The sequence below is a fragment of the Elgaria multicarinata genome, chromosome 5, assembly GCF_023053635.1.
Source record: "Elgaria multicarinata webbii isolate HBS135686 ecotype San Diego chromosome 5, rElgMul1.1.pri, whole genome shotgun sequence".
NCBI lineage: Eukaryota > Metazoa > Chordata > Lepidosauria > Squamata > Anguidae > Elgaria > Elgaria multicarinata.
In genome coordinates, this window is record NC_086175.1 from 49,805,619 (window position 1) to 49,825,904 (window position 20,286).

The 20,286-nt window shown below is 40.2% G+C and overlaps 1 protein-coding gene and 1 long non-coding RNA gene across 2 annotated transcripts in view; one reads left to right on the forward strand and one right to left on the reverse strand.

The window, feature by feature from the left end:
* The window catches only part of LOC134398813 (uncharacterized), a 265,472-nt gene that overhangs the window by 18,316 nt on the left and 226,870 nt on the right, over positions 1-20,286 (forward strand). The gene's annotated exons all lie outside the window — the stretch shown is intronic.
* Positions 1-20,286, reverse strand: part of LOC134398812 (E3 SUMO-protein ligase ZBED1-like) — a 126,273-nt gene that overhangs the window by 17,207 nt on the left and 88,780 nt on the right. Inside the window, exons 6-7 of the mRNA XM_063126346.1 lie at positions 15,908-16,115; positions 1,405-1,612 (exon numbers count right to left, since the gene is read on the reverse strand). Coding sequence (XP_062982416.1) covers positions 1,405-1,612; positions 15,908-16,115 — 416 coding nt within the window. The remainder of the gene's footprint in view (positions 1-1,404; positions 1,613-15,907; positions 16,116-20,286) is intronic.

Consider the following 20,286-nt stretch of genomic DNA (forward strand, 5'->3'; position numbering starts at 1 on the left):
AATTAACGTCAGCAGGTGAGGCAAACACAGTTTTAAATAAATGTCTCTGAATGCAATCATGCAAGAGAGAAAACAACACATTCTTAAATAATAAAATTGGATTATATTTATTTTAGAAAGTGGTGGTTTTCAAGATGCACTACTATTCGTTTTTTTTAAGTAACAAGCAAAGCTGGAGAACAGATAATGAACTTTAAACCATGTTATCAAGCTCTGCTATTGAATGTTTTAGTGTATAAATAATTTGGTTTATATGCTCTGTTTCAGATTATAAGAACGCTTCACTAGATTAGTACTATATCCATATCAAAGTTTACAATTAAACTGTCAAGTGTGAATAATCTAGACCCAGATCTAACATTATTAGTTTATGTTTGTGAAGGCGGGGCGGGGGTAGAAGCTTTCCATTTAACTTGGTTTCAGGTGTGCCTTTTTAATGTGAACAGAAGATAAATACAGGTTTTCCCTTTGTAAATATTTCTGCAATTAATCTACAACTGGAAGCATCATACCACTTTAACTGAATATTATGCTAGCTCAAGAAATTCTTAGTTCCCTTTTGAGATGTGACAGTTAAATAGTTTTTGAGTTCTCACATCTATTATTTGAATTTAAAACTGGCATTAGTTAGAAAGCCTATTTTAGGGGGCGGGGGAGAGAGAGAGGCATCATTACAGACACACACGCCCGGACATGTCTCTCCATTCAAGCAGTGGGAATGTTGAGGGGCAGACTGGCTCAGAACCGCCACACAATTGTAACGTCTACTGCAACGAGCCTGGGCTGCTGCACTTCCTGAGGCTTGCTTGGTAAGCAGAGACTAAGGTCAAAGAAGGATGCCTAGCGGGTCTTGAACTGCTTCTGGGCTGGCCACCTGCTGCTCAGCCTTTTCGGCACTGGGAAGACTGAGAAGTGGCCTGGCTCAGAAATAGTCTATGACCGTGAGGTGTTTTGTGTTGAGTTTGGGCCATATCTCTTCCCGAGGCTTGCAGTGTTTCAAGGCAGAAGCTCCTCTCATTGCTACAGGGAGGGATGCCTCAGGAATCAGTGTGGTGGGAAAGGATGAGGGGAAGCTGGCCAGCCAAGTTAGAAGCAGTGTCTTTTGTGAAGCTGTTGGCCAAAGTGGTGTTGCCTGGGCCTTCAGCAGGATACAGGCATCACCTCTGAGGTGGAAGGTGCCAGGGGCTGGATAGGACTAGTGGCAGCTTGTGGGCTCCCAGTTATCTATATCTCTGTGGTTGGATTAACTTCCTGAGGCAGAGGCTCCTTGGCAGCAGCACAGGAAAATCACAACAAAATCAGACAAGTTTATAAAGTACCAGAAATACTAGAAAATAATGAATATTTAACAGTGCAGAGGAGGCATCATCATGAAATGAAACCATTACAATATCCCCCATGTACCTTTAAGAGAAACCAGCCTGTCATCCACTTGAACGCTTTTCCTGCCCAAAAGACATGCTTGTAAAGATCAGTATTCACTACTCCAGGATCTACAACATTAACAGTCACATGGCTTCCTTCTACTGTCAGGAGATGTTGTAGTCGGTAGGTGAACAATACAAGGGCAAGTTTGCTCTGGGCATAGGCTCCGTGGGATGAATACAAGCAACTACATGGGAGAAGGGGAAAAGAAAGCCATTTTCAGAAGTTAGCACAGTTATCAGACACATGTTTGGTTGCAAGTTCTAATGAATTGTATAGAGGAGGAAGGGGGAAATGTAGCAATGCAGCAAGAGCTGCCCCACTGACCCATGCAAAAACCCGCAGGCTTCATTTAATTTTATTTATTACATTTCTAGAACGCCCCATAGCCAAAACTCTCTGGGCGCTTCACATGCTTATCATATAAAGACATATTGCTTTCAGGTAGCCCAAGGAGATTTCATTGCGTGATTTATGGAAAGTGTTTTAGATCAACCTGCCTATTCACATAAAGTGTAATACAAGCCCTACACTAGTATGGTTCCAACTTGGAATGTTAGAATAGGAGCTCAGAATGCCAGATAGATAGATAGATAGATAGATAGATAGATAGAGTATAGTGTGTGTGTGTGTGTGTGTGTGTGTGTGTGTGTGTATGTATCCATTTCTCTGATATCCAGAAGCCCCATTTTGATTTGATATAGATGAAATAGAGACAGTCTCGGCTCCACGGCAGCTACAGTATATTATTTGCATTTCAAACTAATCAAATATGAGAACGAGACAAATATGAAGAATGAAATAAGAACAACTTTTTCATACCCTGAAGCTTAACTGGACTCAGTGAAAAGTAGCTGTATGTTAACAAGGAGATACATATGATATACACAATGGCCATGTTTACATTAAGAAACTTTAGATCATCTGTATTATTCCGGAGGTATAGTTGGTATATTTTTTCTATCATCTTTTCAAGCCAGCTTCTTAGCAATTCATAGGATTTGCATTCAAAACGGTATTGAGCCCCCAGTCTCAAGGAAATGACTATTATTCCAAATTGGAGTTCAGTATCACTTCCAAAGAGCCTCACGACAACCATTTCTTTGCAATCGCTTCTGTTTTTTCTTGCTATCTACTCAAATTTCTTAACACACCAATGGTAATAATGTTGAGGGTAATTTAATGTAGATTTTATTATGCACGGGGAAAGCGCGCCAAGCAAGCAGACACCAATTATCATAATTCTGCTTATTCTTTCACATGTATTTAATATCTGGTTTGTAGTACTTGGCACACATGGGCAATCATCCTTGTGGTAGGACACCAAACAGCTACGTGAGGATGCTGAATGCATACTAATTACAATGCCATTGAAGGCACTTATTCATCAGTGGTTCTTCAACACCCACAATGAAGAATACTGGGGGTGGGGAATCAGAAGTGACAGGAAACACCCATGTGTGTCTAGTAACTATGTCTTCATTTTGTTTCTCTGTAGAATAGGGGCAGTGCCCCCCACCCCCACCTAAGCTCCCAATATGGATCATGACCCCTGCACCTACTTAAGAGTAAAAATGAAAAAGAATGGGAGAGAGCAAAAGAGAGCTGCTGGACACAGACTTAGAGTAATGGCTGTTTTGGACCTGGATCTAGAGCACATCAGTGAATCTAAGGCTGTATCAAGATTATTTCCCACACTGCTGGTTTCATGATTTGGCGCCAAACCTGAAAAGTGCAAAGCAGAACTGAGAAAAAAGGAAAATGTGCAGACGTTACATAACTCCTTTCCAATTTCCCAATTGAACTGAATCAGCCTTGGTCTCCCTGATGGATGACCTTTATCGAGAGAGACACAGGGGGAGTGCAACCCTGTTAATTCTGCTCCATCTCTCATCAATTTGATACCATCAACCATGGTATCCTCCTTGATCGAGTCCGTGGGATGGGCTGTTGGAGGCACTGTGTTCTGGTGGTTCCGGTCCTACCTGCAGGGTTGATTTCAGAGAGTAACATTGGGTGATAATTTCTTGGTCCCTTGGCAATTAAGCTACGGGCACCATCTTGTCCCCAATGTTGTTTAACATCTATATGAAGACTTTGGGGCGGTCACTAGGGGATTTGGAGCAAAATGTCATCAGTACACTGATGACACACAGCTCTATCTCCCTGTGACATCTGAATCAGGAGAGGCAGCAATCATTCCCATGCAACCCAACATGACGGTATGGCTGCACCATTTCAATGAAGGACAGGGGCTCAATCCTTAGGAAGAGAGGTTTGGATCTGACACAAAGACCCCACGTTTTTTTTTAACAAGTCCTACTTTTCTAGGGCTGGCAGGAGTAAGTGTCTAGACAGACTTAATAAACACTACAGTGTTGGCTGCTCACCAGCTGTTGGAAAAATCTTGGCATCATATACAGACAATAAATATATCTCTAGGATAATTGCCAGAAGCACATACTGCCTGCTTTCCTTTCTCTCTATTGTCTGGCATATTGTGCATGTGTATACACACACACACACACACTGAGATCCATAATACCCACTGTGTTTTAAGAAAATAAGTAAAATAGCTAAATGAAAACACTGTTTTTAGGTATTTAAAAGCAAAAAAGGAGAAAGGGAAGTGGAGAAGATGCCACTTATATAGAGATGAATCCATAATGTTTTGCCCACAAATCTACTGAAGACAAAATAGTTATAGTTTCCCACCCACCCCGCTCACACATGTAGCATATAGCTATAATGTGTAAAATCTTATATAAGTCAATAGGACATGCAACTCCATGATCCCCTGGGTGACAACCTGCTTGTTTTAGCCCAATAATCTTTTGTGAGGATGGGGCTCCCAATGTACTTATGAAGCTCCACATCCTGCCTGCAAAATTTTGTCCATCCATTTTAACTGTGGGGGCAAATTCAATCTCTTGCAATTGTCTTTCACATTACTCCTGCATAACCTAAAATGGGAGATCAAATTTGTTTAATCTTTGTTTAAAAGAGCTTCAGCTATTGGGTGGTATAAAAATGCAATAAATAAATAAATAAATAAATAAAACATTGGTTTCCAAAGCATTGTTTGTGTTTAGACTACTTGTTTAGCATTAGGGTATCAGTATTGCATGGAAAGTGACAAACTAGTCAGTGACTTATAATTCCTAGCTATTTATGCCTGGTGAGTATTTTTTGCTTGCAAATGCATGTTTTGTTGTTAGGAGATTCTGTTGACAACAGAAAAGTACTGCGCAAACTTCATGGTTAGTGGTAGTTATTTCTATAGTCAAAATCACTTCCTTCACAATCAAGTATGTCTAATATTTCCACATAAGTAAGAAAGTTTGTAGGTACAATTTGTGCCAGCACACCAGTACTTTTAGGCAAAAAGCAATGAAATCTGACATATCTGAGATTTTAGTTGCCAGAGATTATGCAAATAATTTGCACAGCTAATGCAACTAAAAACCTCAAATAACCACCTAAAAGACTAAATAGCTTTATGTCTGGTTTGTTTTTTCTTTAGCCTTCACAACAGTGATAGATTTAAAACATATGCCATAAATCATTAAGAAAGATTTTTGGGTACTTTTTTTACCTATATTTTCCTTTCAAAGTGCCGCAGCCAAAGAGCATGTCAGCATTTTGCATGTGCCATTTTGTTAAAAGCCACATTACAATATGCAGATTGCAATTACTTTGTTACAGCGCATAGCAGTCTTCCTGCATCAGAGTTTATTCTTAAAATATTACTGAGACAGATTAACTCCATGGAAATGGGAGGAAAGTAGATTGGGGAAGTCAGTATCATAGTTTTTGATGTGTAAAATATACAAGTAGTTTGTGCTAGCCAAGAAATCCTGACTCCTGGCGACAGTAAGGTTAATTATACCTGTCTATTGTGAGCACTGCACAATTATGTGTCTCTGAAGAGTGAGCTCAAACAAGGAGTCATGGTAGGAAAAAGGCTTCCAGGTACGTAGAAGTGACATCAAGTAGCCACTTGATGTATTATTCTGACCTTGTGTCAATCAATATGCTTCAGTCTCCCCTTCAGGTGTGCACATTTGTCAGTAGTGAAAAAGAAGAAGAAGAACACAGCATAAAAGGAACAGTAACTGAAGCACAGCCTTGGTAAGCTCATGTTGTTCTCTCTTCTCACATAGTTACAGTACATGCTATCTTGTGCCCAACTGAGCACGAGCATGCAGCATTTCAAGGACAAAATGAGGTGTAGCAGCTGAAATTAGGAGATTCTTTCTGTTCCAGACTAAGGTTTGGCCATTGAAATATAGTACAACCAGAAACCTGAGTGTGTTCATGTTTCTTTGACAGCTGAGGGCATGAGTAACTTTGGCCCAGAGATTCAGGGAAGGCTATTGCTCCCTGCACCATCTCCAAAGTTCTACCCCTATGGGCCTCAGAACAACCACTAGTGCTTAATTCCTAGAAACAGAGATGCCAGATTGAAGCAGTGCCCATCTGCAGTGGAAGACCTGCACTTTAATTTTAGGAGTGAGAGGATAGATTGTGATAACACACGGTGGTGAGAGACAGGCACTCTTAAGCATCACAGTGACACTTCTTTTTATTATTACTTCTTATATTCTAGGACTCAACTCTGGTATGAAAAAAGCTTTCTGAGTGGATCTGTGATAAATCCTGGCACAAAATAATCTCTGACAGCCACAAACACTAATCTTCTTGGGTGTCAGCTCAGTGGTTTAAAGCGCTTGCTTTGCATGCAGAAGGTACTTGGCATCTCCTGTTAAAAGGATCAAGTAGCAGGTGATATGAAAGGCTACCAATGGTTACTGGTTCTGATCATTATATGTTTCCTCCGGTATTAGAGGTGATATGCCTCTGTACACTATTTGCTGGGGTACATGAGCACAAGACTGCCATTGCACTTATGTGCTACCTGTGGATTTTCCACTGTGTGGGAACAGAATATTGTGTGGACAGAATGCTGAACTAGATGGACCTTTGGTCTGATCCATCATGACTCTTATGTTCTTCGGAAAGCCCCCTGAAAAGCAGCTTCTAGTCAGAGTAGAGCAAGCAATACTGGGCTAAATAGACAAATAGTCTGACCCAGTAATAGGGTGTTTGTTCAGTACCAGATGCTTCCATAGGTCATAAGACAGTCAATGTGTGTGTTTGGTATCACCAGTCACTTAATTTAACATTACGTTTCAATGGCTATGAATTACAGGTATCTATTTGCTCTTGTTCTCATAGCACTGAGAGTACATCTGAAAGAAATATAAAGATCTAGCTCATTTTACCACGTTCTTTCTATACATCTATATCACACACACGCATACATGCACACATGCTTTTTCTGCCATCTTCCTTGATATACAAATGTCACTTCTCTTTGATCAATACCTACACAACCACGTACACTCACTCTTCCCCATCTCTGAAGTGAAAATTGTATCTTTTCCTTTCTGACCAGCCACGAACTTGCTATTGAAATGCCAAATCTCCTCTCACCCTCATATGCTCCTCTTTATCTTCACTCTCCACCACTGATCTTTTCTCTAATCCATCTTAATTTGCTGTCTCTTGACTTCTGGCTATTAATTTCCCCACTATCATAATTTTTCCAACTCCATAACCCTAAAGACTCTATTCATCGATCTGTTACCTCTGTTTTCCCTTTTTCATCAAGTACACATAACTGGAGTTGTCCAGTTACTCTTATACTTTTTCCTTCTAAATTAATTTGAAGCCATGTTCCACCCATATAAAAGACTGCAGCAATTTCTTTTCTATGCAAGTGCAAATCAGTCTTCTTCAAATTTTGGGTACAATGTTTCTTATGCTCAAACGTTCATCTTATTTAGAGCAGCTTTTTTTAAAGGGCTAAAAGGTCACAGTTAACCTTGATATCCTCCTTAGCTTGTGTGAATTCTGTTACAAATGGATAGATTCAAAAGCACCGATATCTGATGTTCTTTGGCAGATCCTTCAAGCAACAGTACTGCAGGAACAGATATTGTTCTTGTGATTTTCGTCCTTGCTGAGGCATGTGAAATGCTGTGTGTGTGAAATAAGCTGTTCCCTGGCTTAACAAGATGCATACAACTTGCATTCCCTCCTGGACTGAGAGGTAGAGGAACAGGATGATTATCATAGAAGGAATGCATTTAAGGAACTGCTTTTAGCATGAGCTGTAGGATGGAATGAGAGCAGCATGTTTTGCCTAGACTGGCTAATACAGTAACTAGCAAATGGCTGTCATAATCTAGCCAACCACAATCTCCATGTAGGTCTTTATTTAGCAAAACCGAATAAGCATGAGAATATGGATATCTATTCGAAATTTATTTAGAAAGGACTTTCCAGAGAAGGCTGTTCCAAAGCAACTTTTGATAACAAATGGGGGTTGCTGCACAGCTCAAAGAAAAACAAAAAAAACAAAAATCCCACTGGCTATGCCCAAGCCCACAGGCATGCCTCAAATCCTTCTTTATATTCCCCATCCAAGAGATCCTGAAACATGGAGATTCTGGACATATATTCCGTGCCATGAAAAAAAGCAACAGCTTTTCCAAGACGCAGTTTCAACTGCTGAATTTATTAATACTAATTTCAGCAGTAAGAGATATCTCAATTCTTTGATTTTAGCCTTTTGTAGAGTTACTGCTTATCATATGCAGATCTTGGTCAGTAAACTTAAGAGTAAATTTCCCACAATACCTTTACAAGTGTGATTAAGCTGTAACATTCTGATGAAATATGAAAATACAGGTTGGTAATCAAAGAGTGTCTCTATGTTAAGGGGAAATCGTGTTGCTTACCCAGGGATTTGTGCTTCTTTAGTGAAATTGTTATGTGCTGCATAACACAGGTGGAGAGGGGCGACCATGTTGTTTGAATTGAATACTTCCTCTTTAAGCGTCTTCCATTGAGACTGTGTCATTTAGTGGTGGAAGATTTATTGCACTCATGTAATTGGCATTTTCCGGGTATTACCACATTAAAGATGGTTCTTTCAATAGCAGGATTTCTAGAGAATCACATGGGAGACATCCTGGTCATTCACAATGTCATATAATGGACCCGCAAACTTCCATAAGTGGCCAATTACGACCATGAAATAAATAGTTCGTTTAGAGGAGCCCAAAGTGGGAACTCTGGCATGTCTTACAGGCCATTCACACTGCCTGAGTATGTACATATGGAAGAACTTTTCAGAGCCTATGTAGTACTCGCTTCTTACAGAATTTGCTACTCTGCTTAATTAGTAGATGTTTCAGGTTTCAAACCAAGTCTTAGAATAGTGAATGACCACAGGAGTCCACCTTCAGGCTTCTCTCCTAATGTCATAGCAGAACAGTAATATCCAGCCATATGTCCTGCAGAAATTGCAACATAGGCTGGATGCTACATAAATAAAAACTGCAGACTGGCTTTGCCTGTACAATAAGACTATGGGCATATATGGGCATGATGAGTCAGTGTGAGGTAATGGGTGAATTACTGGGGACTGAACTGGGACCAAGAAGACCTAGTTCAAATCCTCACATTCATGAAGCTTACTGGGTAGTCTTGGAATAATACTGGTGTACTCCACCGCACAGAGAATAAATCCTATATAAGATGCCTTGAGCGCCTTATCCTAAAATTCATTACATACATGTTACATAAAGAAATAGTAGTTAACAATAAAATCAGCAAAGAAGTTTCAAAAGACTACTAGTCCACTGGTTGCTTGTGCCTCCAGATTCCCTACTTTCTGATGTGCTCTCTGTCTCAGATCTCTGGTGATCCTCCTCCTTTATGCTTCTGTGCTTTTGTGTTTGTGGCTCTTCCCACTCTTGAGTTCCCCATCAGATGTGTCATTGGTAGCACTAATATGAATACAAGTACAACAACAAGATAAATACAAACCTCACCTAATAGGTCTCAGTGCTGCCAAAGCTTATACCCAGCCAGCCAGGAAATTGATTCAGCGATGTATCATTGAAACTGGATCTCAAGCTTGTTAAGCCAAAGAATCAGCCAAGACACACTAGGGTGCCATGAGGAGGGCAGAGTTTGCCTTGAAAAATGAAACTGCCATATTGAATGCATATTCAATATTTATACACAACATATTGAATGTTGGAGAAAAAAGGATCTGCGTAGTGCTGATCCTCCAACCTGCTAATTGGCAATTACCCATATTGAAGAAGAGAGAATTTGCTGGCATAAGCCATGTTGATAGAAACTGGGGAATCCAAGAAGCTTTCCACTGCTCTGAAAGCTACTCTCCTTGAATCCTGAAACACTGGCAAAAGGAAGGGCAGTAAGTTAGGAGACAACCATGATGCAGTTGCACAAAGGATACTTGTCCACTGTTCTGTGACTTAGACAGACAGACAGAGAGATTTTGAGGCCAAGGTTTCAGTTGCTTTGGAAACACTGTGATATGCATTTTTGACAAAAGATTTATTTGATTAAAATAATAGCATACAAATCCAGTGTTTATGCAAGCCAGTGAGGTACCGTTGCTTATTTTACCTGATAACCTGAAGCAGAACAGTCTGGGAACTAGGGTCAATATCACCCAACTAGTAACTGTGTATAAATGTGCCTCAACATCATTTGTTGGAAAGATACTGAGATCACCATAATAATACCAGAGTGTTTAAATAGACATTGGAGGGGAGGGGGTGAGATTTAATTCAGCACAACATGCAAGGTTATAATATTCACTATCTGAATTTTCCAAAGTCTAAAATGCCTCAAACAAGCTTTCAAAGAAACAAAGAAAGCTTCTGGAAAAGCTGTAAAAAGTACCACAAGGACTCATTCATCATAAACATGACTACTTTACTTAAGAATCTTTTTGATACAAAACCTTCCAGGCAGGTATTTAATCTATCACATTGTTATAGTGACAGAAGCACAATACATATTCAGGAAAAATGTGAATTTAGGATGAAATTACTACTGTGTATGTGGGCTGGAACCATTATATGTATTTGTCCAAATGTAATTTAACCTGCAACAAGGATATTTTGTGAGCCTTTAGAAGGCATAATAGGAAATAGATAGCAGCTAGATCAATATATGATAAAGTAGTAGCTACTCTTAGGATGCTTTATAATTTTATTGAAGTTTGTAAGAGTCACTATTAGTATATGCAGATGACCATGGGCAACAAGACATGATGTGTTGTCATGTTGTCCAAACCTGGCACCTTCACCACAGGAAGACTTAAATTTTGTGAACAAACCACCCTGAGAACCCATGGCTTGTTGTAGGGTTGTTCGTACCCATGGTGGGTTGTCGTGTCATCTGAACCTGGAAGAGCAATTTTATCATGGTTGCCAGGATCATTTACAGAGCTGTTCAACAAGAAAAACCAAAAGACCCATGTCATTCTTCACAATCTTCCGGTGCTGCCTCCGGCCTCCCTCTCCAGTTGCTGCCCCTACACTGATGACCAAACAGCATTTTGGAGAGACCGTCATTTGTTCACCATCTTTTTTAAACTAAATTTTCAGGGCTTCAGGAATATGCAAATGAGGCTGTTAAATTTTTTTTACATGAGGCTTGTATCGAGGCCACATTACTGAGGTTTCTGCATCTAGATTCTTTGTGAGATTACGATTGGCTCCTTTCCTCCCATTTTTTCTTTCTTTCTTTGCCTTTCTAAATGTTCCATTACACAACCACTAGATGGTACTGTCATATAGTAGAATTATGCAAACACACCAAGGTTTCATTCCACCATTCACAGAAATACTAGACTTTCCTTGTTAGAACACACACCACTATAATGGTTGCAAAGCATGGGAGAAGCCCTGGAGGATGACAACGTTGTATAAAGCACCCACAAACAACTATAAGTGAGGAATCACGAGCACACAATAAATGCCTTGCATAGGTATGCTTGTACTTATGTGAGGTCTGAAATACCAGGAAGGAGAAAAATACTCAAATGAGGTTTGAAAAACTGAGGGGGAAAGCAAGCACTAAATGGCATTTCTAAATGAAGCCTATGCATCTCCCATTGACGCTGCCAAAAAATCATAATAATGATGATAAGAAATATTCATAATAATGCTTGCACACAGTAGCTAGGATTCCAAAGGAATTGCATGAGTTCCCTATTTTTAATTTTTATTATTACATTTATATCCCACCCATTTTCCTCTTGCAAGAAACCCAAGGTGGCTTACATGGTCCTCCTCTACACCAGTTTTAAAATCTCTTCACTGGCTGCCAATTAGTTTCCAGGTGAAGTATAAAGTGTTGGTTATTACCTTTAAAGCCCTACATGGTTTGGGTCCAGGTTACCTGCATGATCGCCTTCTCCCGTACAATCTGCCCTGCACACTCAGGTCCTCTGGGAAGAATTTACTTCAGTCAGCAAAAACTAGGCTGACAACCATTACCCAGAGGACCTTCTCTTCTGCTGCTCCCAGACTGTGGAATGGCCTGCCAGAAGAGATTCGCCAACTTAACAGTCTTTCTGAATTTAAAAAATCTATAAAGACTGATCTTTTCTGGCAGGCCTATCCAGTCGAATTTAAAGATGTCTGGCTGTTACTTTAATAATATATTAGTTTTATATGTTTTTAATCAGTTTTATGTATTTTATAGTGTTTTTGTATTTGATGTTGTTCCCCGCCTCGATCCAGAGGGAGAGGCGGGTAAGTAGTAGTAGTAGTAGTAGTAGTTGTTGTTATTATCTCACGACTACCCTGTGGGATTGGTTAGACTGAGAGTTAGTGACTGGCCCAACGTCATGTAGTGAGCTTCATTGTTAGTGCAGACTAACAGTCAGGTCTCCTGAATCTCAGCCCAACACTCTAACCCCTATACCACATGGGCTTCTCCCTATATCAAAGTAAACTTTGAAATGGATACTGTTTATCATATGCAGATCTTGGTTGATCAAAACTATATTAACTGAAGAGAAAGTTTTCTACAATAGCTTTACAAATATGATTGAGCTATAACGTTATGCAGCCTATTCTGATGAAATATGAAAATACAGGTCAATATTCACAGAGTGAGTTCTGGCATGTCTTACAGGCCATTCACATCCAACATGTGCTTGCAAGAGGGAAGGAGCTTTCAAAATATGAGGCTGTGTGCTACAAGTCAGTTCATGCACCTACCTTGTGCAATTGTGAGATTAAATTTCCCAATGTCCTAAACTACTGTGCCCTAGAACAGTTGGTCATGGAACCGACCAGAGGGAAATGACCCTGGATTTAATCCTAAAACACAGGACCTAGTATGAGATGAATTCTTCACATCGGTGTTCACTGCAGAAGATATAGAAGAGATACCTGAGCTTGAACAGATGTTTTCAGGAAGGGAGTCTGAGAAGCTGAGGCAAATAGTGGTGAAAAAAATGAAATGCTCAACTTTACTGACAAATTAAAAGCAAATAAATCACCAAGCTCAGATGGTATCTATCCTAGAATTCAAAAAGACCTCAAATATGAAATTGCTGATTTCTTCTAACCAAAATATGCAACATGTCCCTAAGCTCAGTCTCTGCACCAGGGGGATCTAGGAAATTACAGTCTGGTTAGTTTCATGTCTGTTCCTGCTAAATTGGTTGAAAGTATTATTAAAGACAAAATTATTAGGTATATAGAAGGACAAGTCCTTCTGAAAAAGAATCAACACGGCTTCTGCAAAAGTAAGACCTGTCTCACTAATGTTTTAGAGTTCTTTGAGAATGTCACTAGACATATAGACAGGGGAGATGCAGTGGATGTTGTTTACTTGGACTTCCAAAAGGCTTTTGATAGTCCCTCACCATAGACTCCTGAACAAGCATAGCAGTCATGGAATAAGAAGAGAGGTCCTCTTATGGACCAGTACTTGGTTAAAGAACAGAAAGCAGAGTATAGGAATAAATGGTAAATTCTACCAATGGAGGGAAGTAAATAGTGGGGTCCCACAAAGTTCTGTATTGCGACCAGTTCTTTTCAACTTGTTCATAAATGATTTGGAATTTGGAGTGAGCCAAGTTTGCTGATGACACCAAATTATTTAAGGTGGTTAAAACAAAAAGGGGTTGTGAGGAGCTCCAAAAGGATCTCTCCAAATTGGGAAAGTGGGCATCCAAATGGCAGATGCATTTCAACGTAAGCAAGTGTAATGATGCATGTTGGGGTAAAAAAAAAAAATACCAACTTCAAATATAATCTGATGGGATCTGAGCTAGTGGTGACTGACCAAGAAAGAGATCTTGAGGTTGTGGTAGGTGATCTAGTGTGCAGCTGCTGTGAAAAAAGCAAATTCCATGATAGGCATCTTTAGAAAAGGAATCAAGAATAAAACTGCCAGTATCATACTGCCCTTATACAATTCTATAGTGCAACCACACTTGGAATACTGTGTACAGTTCTGGTCACTACACTTAAAAAAAGATATTGTAGAGTTGGAAAAGTACAAAAAAGCGCAACTAAAATGGGCTAAAGCAACTCCTCTATGAGGGAAGGTTACAACAGTTTGGATTGTTTACTGGAGAAAAGGCGAGTAACAGGAGACATGATAGAGGTGTACAAAATTATGCAGTGTGGATAGGGAGACATTTTTCTCTCTGTCTCACAATACTAAAATGCAAGGACATTCCATGAAGCTGATTGGTGGGATTTTCAGGACAGATAAAAGTAGTTCTTCACACAGCGCATCATTGAACTATGGAATTTGCTCCTACAAGATGTAGTGATGGCCACCCACGTTTTAAACGGAACATTTTGGCTTTATGTTTGCTGATTTTAAAAAAAAATATCTAAGGAGACCCTCTTAGACTAGAGATCTGGGAATTCGGAAGTGTAGTATCACTATTTCCTGAACTACTGTAAAGCTGAAGTAGTTGCATTAGTAAAATTGTATTTTAAAAGCTAATTTATATTAAACTGTAGGCAAACAGCTTAGATAGCAGGGAACCTGTGGTGATGATCAATCCATTTAGAACTAAAACTCTTTTTTTAAGAGAGAGAGAGAATGCTACAAAGGCAGCTCCAATTTCTGTGCCAAGATAAACCTGAATTTTGCTAACTTTATAAATTGTGCAAATATGATTTTTTGCTAATAGTAAGAAAGGTGAAAAACTACACAGGAAAGGAATGCTCCACCCTGTGATGACAAGATATCCATCCCATTCTTGCTTCTGAGAAGGCCTTATCCCCTACATGTCTCCAAGTCTGTCTTCCTTGCCTTAAAGGCTAGCTACGTGGTTGTTTAAATATGAAAAGCTGTCAAACTGAACAACCAAGTACCAGTTCTGTACTTGTACGATGTGACAGTGGAACACCTCTACCCCTCCCCACAACAAGACAAAAAGGGTACACAAAGGCTGTGTAGAAAGATGGCTCAAGAGATAAGTACGGGGCCAGCAAAATAGAACAAAGGAAGAACAAATTAACTCCATGATAAAGGTTGAGGAGCAAGTTGAGTTACAGGCAGGTGGAGGAAGGGAGATGTGGAAATGTTTAAAGGGAACAAATGACACCCAACACATGCCAGAATGGCTGCCAACTGGCAAGGTTGTTGAGGAGAATCTTGCCAGCTGGAGAACATAGGAGATGAGAGAAACTATAAGCCAGTGGAGAATTGGCAGTGCATAGGCTGGAAATCCAAATATGAAGGACTGTCTTGCTTTTCTAGAGTACAAGCATGCTCCTGAAACTCTTTAACCAAAAAGTATTTTCAGCACCAGCCATGGGAAAGGGCTAAACCTGGCTTTCAGAGAGAAACCAACCAACCAACAAACCACCTTCATTAAATGTGATCACTTGAGTTCAATATTCATTAATGTTTACGAAAACCCTTTTGTAAAAGGAGAAACAATACAAACTTCTGCTTCAGTGATTTAATCTAGCTCCATGCTTCTAAACTGCCCCCACTGCCCCCATAACAAGTCTTAAGTAGTGATGAACAAATTCCCCCCAGCTTGATTTGGAATTGGTCTTAGTAAGCCAAGATAGTTTCCAGATAAATCAGAAAATAGCTTAGCTGTGTTCTTTTTTGTTGCACACTTCATGACAATCAACTGGTGCACAAAGAGGCTGTAATGACTTCTGCGCGGACCCCACCTACAAGTTCCCTTTTGCTTCCCATACTTAGTGGTGGTAGCAGCAGCTGTGAGTTGGGCTCACTGGAGGCCTCACTGCAAAGCCTTCCTTCTTCCATTCCTTTGCTGTCACACTGAAATCGTAGCATATCAGGAAACAGACAATCTGGGAAATATTGCGGAACATGGCATTGTATCATTTTCCTCTGCCTGCCAAAATGAATTGAATAAGGGACAAGATCCAAAGTTATCCAAATGGACTTACAGGCACACAACGGGATTTCTCTCTTCTCTCTTGCCCCCTGCAAGCTCCTGCACTCCTCCAAATTCTGCTCCAGGGAATTATCTCCCTCCCATCTCTGCTGATGGAAGTGTTGGTCGAAGGGACTAATTCGATACAATCCACAATAACCCAGTGAAAATGTTAGAAAGCATTCATACCTTCTTTGCAGATCGTTGAGATGTAGTTCAGCTATAAAATGGACGGCTGATGAGAGGTTGACAATTCGAGCATTGTGGCAGTGGGTTCCTGATTGCTTTAGTGTTTCCAAGAGAAGGTTAGTCAACAAGAAGTGTCCTAGGTAGTTAACCCCAAAGTGCTCTTCAAACCCATCCTCTGTTTTTCTTTCAGGCACCAACATCACTCCAGCTAAAGAATTTAAAAAAAGAAAGGAAGGAAAAGTACAGGTTAAGTGTGTGGTAAACAGATGCCTGTATTGGGTAAATGGGCTGTTGCCATGAGCAGGGGCTGATTCCCCACCCCTACTGCCATGAACTACATCAATATGATTGAGCAGTGGTGTATGGAAAAAAAATCAGCTTCTGTTCTCAGAAAATGAGAGTCAGGTGAGCTGGACTATGTGCACAGAAAAACACAGTGCCCCAAAGGCAAGGTCTTTGTCCTAAAAGAGAGAAGAGTGATGGAATCATTTTTGGTCATTATAAAAAATATTTTTCTTCAACTATGGGTGATTCAATTTATAGCACAAACCTAAACATATGTATGCAGACGTCCTGCTATGTTACTCCCAGAAAACTCTGCATAGACTTTCAGTCTTTATCTTTCTCCTCAAATATATTGCAACTGTGAACTTAAGCAAAATCATCATCCTCAAATTTTGCATGCCAAGTTTTTATTTGGGACTGGCACTCTAAAGTCGTTTTAGAATAAAGTGTTCTGGTTTTCAATAGTAGTAAGTACATGAAATGCTGGGGTGTTGTGTACCTTTTGAAAATAAGCCACTATTGCTTCAATTTCCAGGCATAGGGCATGTAAAGATATTACAGAAATAAATGAAAAGTTGTTATTCTTTATTATTCCCAAACAGAAAATTTCTGCTTTCAAAGTACAGAAAATTTTTGGAGAGAGGGCAGCCTAACAGACCAAACTTTTAAGATACAGCACTAGCATAACAATTCATTACAGCTGGGTGATATGGTTTCAGCCCTGATGTAGATGTAGAGGAAATAGCCACTGGAGCTGGGACTTGGTAGTAATACATAAGTGCCCCATAAGAGATTATATGCAAAACCCGCAGGGGAAGGATAAGGACAAGAAGTGCCAAGTCCATAAACTGGATCCAAACAATCACTGGGGACTTAACTTGTGATAGTGCCGCCTTGTACCCATTTCTTTATTCTCACCCCTAATGTTTTTCAAGACAATTGGGGAAGAGGTGGATGGTGGGTGACTCTGAGAAGGTTGCCTCAAAGAAAAAAGGAGTGCAGGATGGGTGGGAGTATTTAAAAAAGGAAATTTTAAAGGCACAGTTACAAAAAATTCCAACAAAGAGAAAAGATAGAAGACAACAGAGGAAACCAATGTGGCTCCACAAAAAGCTTAGAGATGACCTGAAAACAAAAAAGGATACATATAGGAAGTGGAAGGAAGGCCAGGCTACAGAAGAAGAGTACAGACAGGTGGCGCAGAAGTGCCAAAATGGCATCAGGAACGCTAAAGCTGAGAATGAGCTGAGTTTAGCGAGGGATGCTAAAAGCAATAAAAAGGCTTTCTTCAGATACGTGAGTAGTAAAAGACAGAGGAAAGAAATGGTGGTTCAACTGCTTAATGAGGACAGCAAATTGATAACAGATGACAAAGAAAAGGCTGAAGTGCTCAATTCCTACTTTGCCTCAGTCTTCCTCCAAAAGCGGGTCTACGACCCCCCTGGAGAAAGTGAAGCAGAAGTTGAGGGGGCAGGATTGCAATTTGAGATTGATAAACAAATGGTCAAAGAACACCTAATTTCCTTGAATGAGTTCAAATCTCCAGGGCCCGATGAACTGCATCCTAGAGTAATGAAGGAGCTAGCGGAAGAACTCTCAGAACCTTTGCCTATTATCTTTGCAAAATCATGGAAGACGGGTGAGGTGCCAGACGACTGGAGGAGGGCTAACGTTGTCCCTATCTTCAAAAAGGGCAAAAGGGAGGAACCTGGGAACTACAGACCAGTCAGTCTGACATCCATCCCTGGGAAAATTCTGGAGCAGATTATAAAGAAGTCAATCTGTAAACACCTTGAAATCAATGCGGTGATCACTAGAAGCCAACATGGATTTGTCAGGAACAAGTCCTGTCAGACTAATTTGATCTCATTTTTTGATCAGGTAACCTCCCTTGTGGACTGTGGGAATGTTGTGGATGTCATATATCTTGACTTCAGCAAAGCTTTTGACAAAGTGCCCCATGATATTCTGATTAACAAACTAGCTAAAAGTGGGCTAGATGGAACAACTATTAGGTGGATTCACAGTTGGCTACAGAATCGGACTCAAAGAGTACTTATCAATGGGACCTTCTCAAACTGGGGAGAGGCAACGAGTGAGATACCGCAGGGCTCAGTCCTAGGCCCAGTGCAGGCAACGCTTATCAAATTTGCAGATGACACCAAATTGGGTGGGATAGCTAATACCCTGGAAGACAGAAACAAACTTCAAAGTGATCTTGATAGGTTGGAGTGCTGGGCTGAAAACAACAGAAAGAAATTTAATAGGGATAAATGCCAAGTTCTACATTTAGGAAATAGAAACCAAAGGCACAGTTACAAGATGGGGGATACTTGGCTCAGCAATACTACGAACGAGAAGGATCTTGGAATTGTTGTAGATCGCAAGCTGAATATGAGCCAACAGTGCGATATGGCTGCAAGAAAGGCCAATGCTATTTTGGGCTGCATTAATAGAAGTATAGCTTCCAAATCACGTGAGGTACTGGTTCCTCTCTATTCGGCCCTGGTTAGGCCTCATCTAGAGTATTGCGTCCAGTTCTGGGCTCCACAATTCAAGAAGGACGCAGACAAGCTGGAGCGTGTTCAGAGGAGGGCAACCAGGATGATCAGGGGTCTGGAAACAAAGCTCTATGAAGAGAGACTGAAAGAATTGGGCATGTTTAGCCTGGAGAAGAGAAGATTGAAGGGAGACATGATAGCACTCTTCAAATACTTAAAAGGTTGTCACACAGAGGAGGGCCAGGATCTCTTCTCAATCCTCCCAGAGTGCAGGACACGTAATAATGGGCTCAAGTTAAAGGAAGCCAGATTCCAGCTGGACATCAGGAAAAAATTCCTGACTGTTAGAGCAGTACGACAATGGAATCAGTTGCCTGGTGAGGTTGTGGGCTCTTCCACACTAAAGGCCTTCAAGAGGCAGCTGGACAACCATCTGTCAGGGATGCTTTAGGGTGGATTCCTGCATTGAGCAGGGGGTTGGACTCGATGGCCTTGTAGGCCCCTTCCAACTCTGCTATTCTATGATTCTATGTACTACAGCAGCTTCATACGATTGGCTGGCCAGAGAGTGCAGAGAAATGCTTGAGACTCGTTAAGTCAACATTGTTAGTATCAAATGATTGGAGGTTGTATCTGACCTTGCACTACCGCTAATGTAAATGACATTGTGCTAGCACAAACCATCTGTAACGCAATGCCGATAGCATTTGCTGGTGTGACAAGTTTTGTCAGAAAACTCTTCATGCCATCAGGTGCTATTGCTGTTGCGCTAGAGATAGCTTATGCCAGTGCAACATTGGATACATCAACAGTGGTGCAGAGTTGCATACTACCCGTGATGTTTAAACATAAAAAGAATTTATCTACACTTTTTTTTTTTAAAAAAAAATCTGCTTATTTTACAGCCTTTTAAAAAAACAAAGATTGCTTGGGTTGTTCTTGAGGAATCATCATCATCATCGTCATCATCCACAATTGGACAATATCTTCATTGGGACCAAAATGCCAGAAAAGATTTAGACTTTGTAACTGTCTCTCCCAATTATTATTTTTATTCTTTATTAAATTTTAATGTATTTTTAAATAAAATGTTTTCTCTGAAGGAAAACTTATTTTTAATAAGAGAACTGTTTCGTTACTCCAATTCAAATCAGTTGATACAAAAATTCCATTACTATATTCATAAATATGCTGAATCTTGAATCCTGCTCTCTACCCCCTGAATCACATACAAAGCTTGATGTGAAGAGATGAATTACTTCCTTGTTGACATGAAAATGCAAAAAAAACAAAGAAAGAAAGAAAGAAACAAGTCCCCTGCAATCTATACAGCTCCATAAAAAAAAAAGTCGTTTCAGCCCATTTCCTAGAGCAAGAACAGATGCTGGCATATCAACTTTTCATGATGAGAGGCACTTTTTGCACCTTCCCAGGCATGCCTCATTTAAAGGATCCAAATCCCCTCCCTCTCAAAAACATTATACAAAAGAGTGTTCAAAAGGCAGGGGGCATTTCCGGCATAGGACCAAGATTGATCTCCATCATATTTCTCCAATATGCAATTACTTTAATGCACAGGGCAATAGGGCAGGA